The 12,386-nt window shown below is 49.2% G+C and overlaps 1 protein-coding gene across 1 annotated transcript; it reads left to right on the plus strand.

Moving 5' to 3' along the window:
• Nucleotides 1–68: 68 nt before the first annotated feature.
• Nucleotides 69–8,488, plus strand: N7529_001812 (type I polyketide synthase; the record flags this gene model as incomplete). The annotated part of the gene is made up of 14 exons (XM_057237343.1): nucleotides 69–751; nucleotides 808–1,252; nucleotides 1,319–1,387; nucleotides 1,443–1,566; nucleotides 1,625–1,737; nucleotides 1,803–2,274; nucleotides 2,354–2,812; nucleotides 2,868–5,014; nucleotides 5,068–5,164; nucleotides 5,233–6,131; nucleotides 6,192–6,560; nucleotides 6,626–6,966; nucleotides 7,029–7,506; nucleotides 7,583–8,488. 14 exons carry the CDS (start codon nucleotides 69–71, stop codon nucleotides 8,486–8,488), a joined length of 7,602 nt encoding a protein of 2,533 aa, XP_057102030.1.
• Between the last annotated feature and the right edge of the window lie 3,898 nt (nucleotides 8,489–12,386).

Genomic DNA, 12,386 nt, shown 5'->3' on the forward strand with positions numbered 1-12,386 from the left:
CTTTCACCTAGATCAAGGACGCCGTTGTGTTTGCAACCCTTCGATTTTATAGAAAACATTTCAGCAATATGCTTGCACAAGATGTCGAATTCGTGGACCTTCCTCCACCCGAAGCCACTGCTGGGGCCGCTACAACGGACAATGAAACATCTTCCTTCAATTCAAATCCCGTGCCAACCCCCAGCGAGGCGAGCTCGATAGGTCCTCCCCATCAACTCCCTGTTCCCGTTCCCGACGGTGATCAACCGCCATTGGTGGAGCCTATGGCCATTTGCGGCATGGCAATGCGTCTTCCGGGAGGCATCCGCGATGCGGAAGGCTTCTGGGATCTATTATACAACAAGCGGAGTGGGAGATGTCGCGTCCCGAAAGACCGTTATAACGTCGAGAACTGGTTTGGACCGGGAAAGATTGGGCACGTCGCCAGTGAGTACGGCTACTTCTTGGATGATGTAGACCTGCGAAATGCGGATGCTTCTTTTTGGTCGATGACCAAACAAGAGATTGAGGCGATGGACCCTCAGCAGCGACTTTCCCTGGAGGTCACGTATGAGTGTCTTCAAAACGCTGGACAGCGGCCTGAAGAACTTCGCGGCCGCAAAATCGGTGTTTATCTCGGCACCTTTGAGGGAGACTGGCTGGAACTCGATGGGAGAGATCCTCAGCACTATCATATGTACCGTCTCACCGGATATGGAGATTATATGTCTGCCAATCGCATTCACTACGAGTTCGGATTTATGGGTCCCAGGTAACTTCATAACTATGTTGATACCGAAGAACACTATTGATCGTTGGAAATTGCAGTGTAACAATTCGAACCGCCTGCTCCTCTTCTCTCACCGGTCTGTATGATGCCTGTCATGCTATCTCCGCTGGGGACTGCGACTCCGCCATCGTGGCATGTGCAAATATTATCTACTCTCCCCGAACCTCTATTACCATGCAAGAACAGGGTGTCATATCGCCGAGCGGATTCTGCAAGACTTTTGATGCAAATGCCGACGGATATGCACGTGGTGAGGCAGTTTCGGCTGTGTACGTGAAAAAGCTCAGCGATGCTATTCGTGATGGAGATCCCATTCGCTCTGTTATCCGATCAACATGCATCAACGCCGGCGGCAAAGCGTCAACTCTTACAGCCCCAAATACTGCTGCACACGAGACATTGATCCGTCGTGGTCACGAGTTGGCCGGTGTCACGGATTTCTCCAAGACCGCTATGATAGAATGCCATGGTACAGGAACAGCGGTGGGTCTATTACCATTATCAATTGCGATGTCTTGCTTTTTGGTGATCATACTAAATCTTATCTAGGTCGGCGATCCCATCGAGACAGCGGCTGTAGCTAATGTGTTTGGAGAGCACGGCATTTATATTGGATCGGTGAGCGACGGGCAGATATCTTCGACTCAATCGAAAGATTCTAATACCCCTTCAGGTCAAAACCAATCTGGGACATAGCGAAGGTGCATCAGGCTTGTCTAGTATCATTAAAATGACCCTGGCGCTTGAACACAAAATAATTCCGCCCAACATCAACTTCACGACTCCCAACCCCAAGAGTGCGTATCGCAACCCGAACTTTTGCTGGTAATTTGTGAACTAACGACTTAATCCTAGTTCCATTTGAACGATGCAAGCTGAAAGTACCCACAGAGCCACTTCCCTGGCCCAAAGACCGCGCTGAGCTGGTAGGAGTCAACTCCTTCGGTATAGGTGGGTCAAACGCCCATGTGAGTATATACCATAGAGTACAGAACTACTCTGCAAGTGACTATGTGACTGACATAGACTTAAGGTTCTGTTGGGATCCGCTGCCTCCTTTGGAATAGGGTCAGTACAGCAGAAGATTATTGCTAGTGAACAATCTGCAGAGGTTGCAATGACCGAGCTGACACCACGCTTGTTGCTATTTTCCGCTAAGCATCAACAATCGTTGGAGCGAATGGTCGCTAACCACCAAGCGTATTTCCTGTCCCACCCCGAGTCTCTTGATGATATGGCCTATTCTCTTGCCCTCAAGCGAGAAGAGCTTTCCCATCGCAGCTTCTGTGTCACAAATGGCGAAGATGACTGGGTCCCTTCGAGGACTCACCGCACCAGTGGTAGAGCACCTCCCATGTTGATATTCACCTTCACCGGTCAGGGTGCCCAGTGGGCACAGATGGGTAAAGCACTTATCGACCAAGTGCCTCGTTTCCGACGCAGTATCGAGAAGCTGGATCAAGTACTTCAAGCTCTTCCAACTCCTCCTCGATGGAAACTGATAGGTAAGTCAATCAGCGTTCTGGTTCCTCATCAATTGGACTCTTCTATAATTGGAGTCTTTGTTTCTCACGCAACGCATAGATGAAATTCGAGCTTCGAAGAAGAAAAGTCGTCTTTCCGAGGCAGAGCTTTCACAGCCCTGCTGTACAGCAATTCAAATCGCTCTGGTCGATATTTTGGAACATTACGGAATCCACCCAGACGCCGTAATAGGCCACTCCAGTGGTGAGATTGGTGCCGCTTATGCCTCTCACGCCATCAGTGGAGCAGATGCAATTCAAATCGCATTTTATCGAGGCTTAGTGATGTGCAGTTTGAATCCAGCGGAGCGTCCTGGGGGCATGGCAGCCGTTGGTCTTGGGGCTGAAGAGCTCACACCTTACTTGCGACCAGGAGTTCGCGTGGGATGTGAAAATAGTCCCAACAGTACAACTCTAACAGGCGATAAAGTATCATTAGAGGAGACCATGAAAGCCATCAAGGAGGCCAACCCCGACGTCTTTGTCAGAGCACTCCAGGTGGACCGAGCCTATCACTCGCGTATGTCATGTGATTGTAATGGATGGACTGAAAATGCTAATAGCGTTGTTTGTAGACCATATGGAGACCGTGGCTCCTGAATATGTCGAACTTCTCACCAACCAGAGGGTCCAAGCCATGGATCCCTCAGTCAAATTCTTTTCCAGCGTTACTGGCCGTCAAGTGGATCAAAGCAAAGAGCTCGGCCCCTTGTATTGGGCCAAAAACCTTGTCTCTCCAGTCCGCTTCTCGACGGCCATGGAGGAATTGGTGCAGTCTCTGATTGGACCTAAGGTCTTCCTGGAAATTGGACCTCATTCTGCGCTGGCTGGGCCTATTCGGCAGATCCTCCAGCATCATAAATCAACCGATGAGTATTTCAACACATTGACTCGGGGCAGTGACTCCCACAAGGATCTGCTGAAGGCAGTTGGTGAAATGTGGCTGCAGAATATCCCAGTGAATCTGACTGCAGTCTTGGGTGAAGGTCGCTTCCTGCCAGACTTGCCTCTCTACCCTTGGCACTATGAGGAGCCTCTCTGGTGCGAAAGTCGTCTCTCCAAGGAATGGCGCTTAAGGGAATTCCCTCATCATGACATCCTCGGATCAAGGGTCCTCGAAAGCACCGATCAGAATCCTAGCTGGCGTAATATTCTCCGTCTCGATGTGGTGCCATGGATCAAGGAACACGAAGTAGCCGGTGAAATTGTCTTCCCGGGTGTTGGTTACATATGCATGGCTGGAGAAGCCATTCGTCAACTTACTGGAGAGACTGGGTTCACAGCCCGCCGCGTTCACATCAAGGCTGCGCTGGTCATGCATCAGGGTCAAGACGTGGAAGTGATCACTCAATTGCAGAGAATTCCACTTACCAATGCGGCCGACTCAAAGTGGTACAACTTCACTGTTCATTCCTATAATAAGGGAATCTGGGTTAAGCACATCTTTGGCCAAGTGTGCGCAGGGTCAGATCGAGAGCACCAAGCTCCTTCATTGGAGTCTTTGCCACGACAGTTGTCGCGGCGTGGGTGGTATCGTAAGATGAAAGAAATGGGACTGGAATATGGGTCGCGATTCATGGGCCTGACTGACATGACTGCTCATCCCATTGAGCGCAAGACCATCGCCACTGTGGTTAATGATATTCGTGAGGGAGAGTCCAAATATGCGGTACACCCTGTCTCTCTGGACTGTTTGCTTCAAGCCATTGTTCCTGCAACCTTCAATGGACTGACAAGACGATTCCAACATCTCGGAATCCCTACCTACATGGAAGAGATCTATGTATGCCCTCCGCTACAGCCAGAGATGATTATTGAAGCTTGTGCCGACGAGCAACCCACAGCTGCTCTCTCGGGAAGTATCATCGCAGTCTCAAATGGACATGTTACAATTGACATCAGGGGCCTGCAGATGTCTGCAATTGGTGATGCAGCCGATGCCTCTGGGCAAGATCCACATGCCGCGGTTGAATTGGAGTGGCGTGAAGATATCAATCTCATCAGTGATGCTGCCAAACTGATCCACCCAGCGAAGGACCGAACCGATCTACACCACTTGCTGGATAGGTTTGCCTCGGCCTCCATGATGGATACATCTACCCGCCTTCGAGGGGTTGAGCCAATCCGATCGCATTTGACTCATTACCAGAAGTGGATTGAATCGACCGCAGATCTAATAAAGCTCGGCAAATACCCTGGCCTTCAGCCTGAGGATGAGATTGTCGAAGTCTCGGACGCGGAGCGGGTAAACATCATCGAGAGTCTGTATCTTTCTCTCTTGGAAACAGATGCGGCTGCGACCGCGACAGCCATCTATCGAATCTGGAAAGAGTGTCAGGGCATCTTCACAGGTGAAACCGATGAACTTGAGCTCCTTCTAGAGGGTGAGGTTCTCCATTCGTTGTATGACTTCATGCAAAACTCAGAGTACCGGGTGTTCCTCGAGCTTCTCGCACACCGGAAGCCAAACCTCCGGGTTTTGGAGATCGGTGCCGGCACAGGAGGCACTACTGCGACGGTACTTCCTGCCTTGAAATCTCTTTATGGAGAGCGAATGTACCATTCATACACGTATACCGATATTAGTGCCGGATTTTTCCCACAGGCAAAGAAGCGATTTGAGAATTACCCTGGATTAGAATTTGCGACGTTGGATATTTCGCAGGATCCGCTTTCACAGGGCTTCGAGGCAGAGTCCTTTGATTTGATTATTGCCTGCAATGTGAGCTCATCAAATCAACATGTCTGAGATATTCTGCTAACAGAAAACTAAAGGTGCTCCATGCGACTTCAACTCTTCAGGACACGCTTACGAATGTCCGCAGGTTGCTCCATCCTCAGGGTCGGCTCTTCCTTCAAGAATTATCGCCAGGTAAGTGCAATATGTTTTTCTCCCATTCATGGATATGAACGAAATTAATATCTAATTTGTTCCACTAGCCACAAAATGGATCAACTATGTCATGGGTGTTCTTCCAGGATGGTGGTTGGGGGAGCAAGACGGCCGATACCCAGAGCCTTATATCGGCATCGACCAGTGGGACGCCCTGCTTAGCCAGAGCGGCTTCTCGGGCATTAATTTGGTGAGCCACGATGGATACCTGAACAACAACATCGTTGCCAGGCCGGCGGCAGACACACAAAGACAAAAGCGAATCACCCTACTTCACTCGTGTGAAGACAGCGCTTCTGTCACAACTTCAATAAGCCAACTTCTCTCCTCAGCTGGATTTGGAATCGATCTCTATGCAATTGAGAATGCGAACATACCAACCCCCACGCAGCAGGATATCGTGTCCATTTTGGATCTTGACAGGCCATTCTTCCATGACCTCCACGAATCCTTGTTTGAGAACCTGAAGGGTCTGCTTTCACAGCTGCGAGATACGGACAGCGGAATTCTTTGGGTTACCAGAGCAAGCCAGGTAGGCTGCAAGGATCCTAGGTATGCGATGGTCAACGGAGTTGCTCGTGTTATTCGCACCGAGCTGAACATAGACTTTGCGACACTGGAGCTGGAGGATTTTGAGCAGGAAACCCTGGCTCTTATACCGCAGGTGCTGGGAGAGTTCCAGCAACGTATCTCTGAGCCGAACATCAACACGACTACAGAGTGGGCCGTTGTGGGACAAAAGCCACTGATCAGCAGATACCACTACATTCAAGTTGCCGAGGAGCTGAAGAACAACGCGGTCGCTGATAGCTCCACTGTCAAGAAGTTGGAACAGAGCAGGCCCGGTCTTGTTGATACCTTGTGCTGGAAGAGCATGCCGATTTCACATGCGTTGGATGAAAATGACGTTCTGGTTCAAGTCAAATGTGTTGGGATGAACTTCAAGGTATGCACAGATAGAGACGTTTCGGTGGTTGAGGGACGCTGGCTAACGCTTTACACTTAGGATGTTCTGATCAGCACCGGAGTGATCACAGAGAAATCCTCGATTGGCCGGGGACTAGGATACGAAGGAAGTGGTCTAGTGCTCCAAGTGGGGTCGGCCGTGCACAAGCTTTCAGTGGGAGATCGAGTTATTATGAGCTCAAGTGGATCTCTCACCACCACACAGCAGCTTGACCAACGCCTATGTGTTAAAATGCCGGACTCCATGACATACGAAGAGGGTGCTACTATGTCCGCGGTCTATTGCACCGCGATTCACTGCCTCCTAGATGTTGGTGGATTGCGCAAGGGACAGTCCGTCTTGATTCATTCCGCCAGTGGAGGTGTCGGTATTGCAGCCATGTACATTGCGCAGATGGTAGGCGCGGAGGTAAGTCTTTATCGGAACCTGTCGAGTGAGCATTAGATCGATTTAGCTGACGGAACATCTCTTAGGTATATGCTACAGTCGGGAGTGAGGAGAAAACTCAATCACTCATGTCCACTTTCAATATTCCGCGCAATCGTATATTCAACTCTCGCACCAGTGAGTTCCTTCCGCGCATAATGGAAGAGACGAATGGTATGGGAGTGGACGTGGTGCTCAACTCACTTTCGGGTGAGCTTTTGCACGCTTCTTGGAAATGCACAGCAGAATTCGGTACTTTCGTCGAGATTGGACGACGTGATTTCGTCGGCCAGGGCTTGCTTGACATGCAACCATTCGAGCCTAACAGAAGCTTTGTCGGGTTTGATCTTCTTCTTTTCTCCAACAAGCGACCGAAAAGGATTGAAAGGTATGTTAGATGATTCATTTCTGCTTCGTTGAAACAATGGGAGACTAAATCATTTCTTATAGTATCATGACTCGTGCGATGGACTATTACCGAGCCGGTTTCATTCAACCCATTAAGCCCATGACAATGTTTGATGCTGTTTCCATTGTTGATGCCATTCGCTACATGCAGCGCGGGCAGCACATAGGCAAGATTGTCATCACAATGCCAGAAAACAGTACCGAGTTGTCAGCTGAACCACCCCGGCAAGAACTGGCTCTGCGTCAAGATCGAGCCTACCTATTTGTCGGTGGACTGGGTGGCTTGGGTCGTTCGATCGCAACCTGGCTTGTCGAGCATGGAGCCCGCCATCTCGTGTTCTTGTCACGATCGGCGGGTAATGTTCCTGATGACGATCCATTTGTTCAAGAGCTAGCAGTCCTCGGATGCACCACTACCAGGATATCCGGTGATGTGTCTAAGCTTGATGATGTTCTTCTGGCTATCCGGGCATCTGGAAAGCCTGTTGGAGGTGTTCTACAATCTTCCATGGTACTTCGGGTAAGTCATACGCGTTCATAACCACATATCCCTCGTTTCATCCCCTTTAGCAACATGCTGACAAACTCCATCGCAGGACAACTCATTTGTGGATATGAATTGGGATGAGTGGCTGGGTGCAGTGCAGCCTAAGGTTCTAGGAACATGGAATCTGCACAACGCTCTCCTCAGCGAGCAGCCGGAAGAAGCCCTCGACTTCTTCTTCTTATTCAGCTCAGCCGGCGCAATGAGTGGCCAATGGGGACAAGCCAACTACAATGCTGGCAACACATTCCTGGACGCTTTTGTAGCCTATCGCCATTCTCTGGGGCTTCCTGCTTCCACAGTCAATATTGGCGTGATCCAAGACATCGGATACGTTAGCCAGAACCCAGAGATCCTGGACTCACTACGTTCAACAGCGCAGTACCTCATGCGTGAGCCTGAGCTGCTTGAGTCAATCGAGCTCATGCTCCACAGGTCTTCGCCCGCTGAATCAGTTGTCGACCACGCTGTAGGCCGGTATGTTACGCGGTCGCAGATCGGCATCGGCATGCGGTCCACGGTCCCCATGGACGCCCCGAGCAATCGAACCATTTGGAGAAAAGATCCCCGTATGCTGGTCTATAGGAACCTTGAAGTCCAATCCGGGCCAGTGTCGTCTTCTACCGGGTCCGATCAAGTTCTCACCCAGTTCCTCCGCGAGATCGGCTCCAATATGACGATGTTGAAAGCCCCCGAGACGGCTGAACTACTGGCCGGTGAGATTGGTCGTACTTTGTTTGGATTCTTGATGCGGGCGGATACTGAAGTGGTTGATCTTGATGCTCCACTTGCTAGTGTTGGAATTGACTCGCTCATCAGCATCGAGCTACGCAACTGGATTCGCCGAAAGATTGGTGTAGAAGTTACTGTGTTGGAGATTGTGCGGGCAGACAGTGTGAGGGATTTGGGTGTGCTTGCTCAAAAGAAATTGGCGGAAAAGTATGAAGCTCGTATGTAGATCTGCTGTCCCCTACAGATATCGACAGTACCACTACCAAATGGAAATGATCTACAATAATATATCCATTCGCTATTGCTGTAACTAAACCATGACTCCGACCTTTATGACGAAAAAAACCACATTAATTACCCTCAATTAAATTTCATATTGACCTAACGTTCTCATGCGAATGGCTTCAAGGACCATCGACTATATCTCTCGCGCTGTGCTTGTTGAGTTTTTGTCACAAACGTGAGAACTTTTGGTTGGCCCTCTTATTGATCTTTAGAGCTAATTATTTATACAGCTTCTTTCAATACTTTTATCACATTTAACGCCGTTGAGTTAATATCACGAATAGTTGTTTCCCAGATTTGCGCCACTTCACTCACACCACCCTGGGTTGACGACGGTCTTTCGCCCGGCTGCCCTAAAAAGCAACCAACAAGACTTTCTGGCGTTTTCCTCGGAGGTGCATCCACCTTCTTCTCCAAAAAAGCGTTTTTCATACTCATTTGGAGCTCATTCAAGGTATTTTCAGCCGAATTCAAGATCATTGCTAAGTCAAATCGGGGATTGGCGCATAGAGTCACATCGCCCATTTGGATACGTGGAAGTAATGACTGGATATATCGTACAGCACAATTCTGCGAGCTCTCGTTGTGGGAGCTTCTAATAATCCGGTGAAAGCACTCGAACACTGAGCAGAATGAGCCCAGCAGCCTTGTATAGCATGAGAAAAGAAGGAAAAGATTTGCCTTGTCTGCAAAATATACGACTGACTTGAGACCCAGTTCGTCACTTTTTCCAGTGACAAAAGAATTTTCGAACTGCATAAAGGTGTTTTCTGCTCTGTTTGCGTCGTCTGTTGGTTTTGAAACTTTGCCGATAAGTAGAAGCAGTTGCATTGACAGGTCAAATATCTTTTCAAACGGACAAGTAGGCTTGGCCCGAGGCTTTGTAAGCTCTGCGCTAGAATTGGACTGAATAGACGATGGTGATGATTCATAACCTGCAAAACCCGCCAGGCATGTTTCAACGAAATTCAATGTCGATCTTTCATGTTGACCCAATTTTGCATGGAGACAAAACAGCGCTTCAAGCCAATCACAGTTTCGGTCTTCCTCGGTGTTTCTCTGATAGGATCTGTCGTCACCACTGCCGTGGCTCGAATCTTGCTGATTGCTCCATTCTTCGACCATTTCCATGGGCAATGATCCCGTATTCAGCACGGTGCTTTGATTATCCACGGAGTTCATCCCTGATAATGATGATGATGCGATCACTGAATCCCAGTGAAGCTCTCCAGGTGAGCAAAGCCCACTCTCTGCTGTCGGTAAAGAAATATGATGATCGCCATCCAAATTCTCCCATGAGGGCATACACTCAAAACCACTGAAATCGTGGCTGTGCGCTAAAATGTTCTATCAGTATGTACCAATTTTTTATTCTATATTTAAACTTACCATGAGTGGATAATTCCGAGGCTAATTCCGAGGCTGATGCCTTTGATCCGTGACTGCTGTTGCACGCTGAAAGGGCCTCGGACGATACTCGCTCTTTCCTCGTTGCCGTAGACTTGCCCTGTCGAACTCGCTTTGACGGCCTTGTCACACAAACTGCTCCCACTCGACTGCAGCGGACACAGTCATTTTGTCCTCGAGCCTGGACGCATCGGAGTTTCTGGGAATGGCAGCGATAACATGCCGACCGCGGAGTATTCTCGGACTCTACATCCATCATCTTGGTTTCGAATACAATAAACAGCAGCCAGCGAACAAGGGTAGGGAAGTATGAGTTAATTAAGCGAGTCAGAAGTACTAAGCGAGAAGTTGTTGGGATGGCCCCCAAGAATGCAAGGCTGCAGAATTGGGAGCGAAGCCATATTGAGCAGTAAAGATCGAAGTCCCCAGTGGGGCCTGCATAGGCAGAGCGGATTCGCGGGTACTCGCGACCTTTCTTAATCATTGAAACCTCGAGATGCCGCCAAGAAGTAAGTGGATCAATACAATTTTGGGGCGAAAGGGGCCGTCTGATTTAATCTTTCCTCAAGAGGCAGGTGCAGAATTCGCTTATGCCCAAGTGATTCTTGATTTGGCACGGATAGGTGAATGTTGCGATAATCATACGCAAGCAGGGATTTTCCACCAGTATCAAAGCCACCAATACCGAGCACTAGTTCAAGTCGTCCCAAGTCTAGTGTGTCATCAATATGACATGCATGTAAGAAGATAGCTCCGCTGAGTACGTTGGGTTGAAAGCATAATGCATTAAAAACTCCGTGAATTCAAAATGCGACCGCTTATTTTCTCTGTAGCTCGTTCAATTCCGCTATCTCCCTGGTAATAACGCCTCGTATCGTGTTTGGACCCCAATCAACTGCAATTGTTTGGAGCAGTGGCTCGTGGGGAGCCACGGTGGCCGGCTTACGACTTCGTGGAGTTCTTCCACGAGGCTTGGAAGTTACAAAGGCCCACTTCTTTGCGGCAGCTACGGGTACGGCACGCCTATACTTCGATCTCCTTAACCAATGAACGTCTCATCAGTATTCCGCGGAGTAGATCGACTCACTCTATTCGATCGATCCAGTATTGAAGATGATGTGAGAAAGTTGGGGCCAAGGACTCTAGCGATTATTTCTCGGATGCGACAACCTTAGATAGCCCCAAAGGCCCCCCTCGTTCGCTCCAGAGGATCTGGACCTCAAGTAACGCCAATCCCAAGGCCCTCCTTAATCTGCTCTGGAGGATCTGGGCCTCAAGTACAGGCTTTTAGGTTGAAGTCGCTTGGACGGCATTCGAATCAATGACCGCCACACGATCTTGGGTTCATGCTAGGCAAAACCAACAGGGGATGTCTCGTTAAGCATACATTTCGTTCGTTCAAAGCATGAAGATATTCGTGGCCACAGTCCTTCAGTGTGAATAATAATTAGCGGACAGTGAGATTGTGAATCTGGGTCGAGTGACGGTGATGTAATGAACACATTTCTCCGCGTAATCAACAGGTCCGTGCATTTCCTGGTACACTTGAACCGCCCAGGTCTCTAGCAAGAAATCGTTGCAACCTACTCACGAGGTTAACTTAGTATTGTCCATTATATTCTGAGCCCTCGGGCTGGATTGGACCACTCAATAGCAATTATTGATACTCTTCTACCCCTTCAATTCTTATATTTAGGTGACTGGCTCTATCCAGTTATTCAGTACCATCGCGACCAGAAACTCCACGCACCCCTCTATCAATCGTTCCTTTCCGCCGTGACCCATATTTCTTCGATCATGGCAGCTTGATCAAATATACGGAAATTGTCTGCGCCAGGAGCCTGGGTAGCGCTTGTTGGACTTGGTGATGTCGGGTAAGTGAATATGAAGATGGATCAGCAGAATGGTTAAGGGTACCGGGCGGGAACTAACGGCGGAACCATGGGGGCGCCCGAACTCTCTCCCATGGACACGCAAAGATCGGAACACTATCTGATTCGGCGATCCACGCGAGAGGTGCAGGGCCTCAGCAGCAATAGCCTGTCCTAAATGATTTGGTTTTATCACGCGGCTGAAGCAATATACCGCGATTGACAGAATATTCCAGCAAACTGCTATTACCATGAATCGGTGATCTTGAGGCTTTGCAATGGATTATCCCTAAGGTTTGTCATCGCCAATTCATTCCAGGCCTTTTAAGCAACTAGTCCATGGTATCCCATGATCCTGGGTCTAGGAACTTTCAAATATTGAGATTTCAAGCTGAACTCCAGCGTGAATACCTAGGTCCCTGAGCCGCTGCCTCATGTCAGGGCCCCATTCATCGAACCCCTCATCTACCCACTCCATGGAAATGCCCCAAAGATGCGGCGTCCATGTTTTCCATTCCTTCAGCCATGATTGAAGCAAGCTCAAAAAAGCGTGATCCTCCC

The sequence above is a fragment of the Penicillium soppii genome, assembly GCF_028829465.1.
Source record: "Penicillium soppii strain IBT 18220 chromosome Unknown utg000002l, whole genome shotgun sequence".
NCBI classification, from domain to species: Eukaryota; Fungi; Ascomycota; class Eurotiomycetes; order Eurotiales; family Aspergillaceae; genus Penicillium; species Penicillium soppii.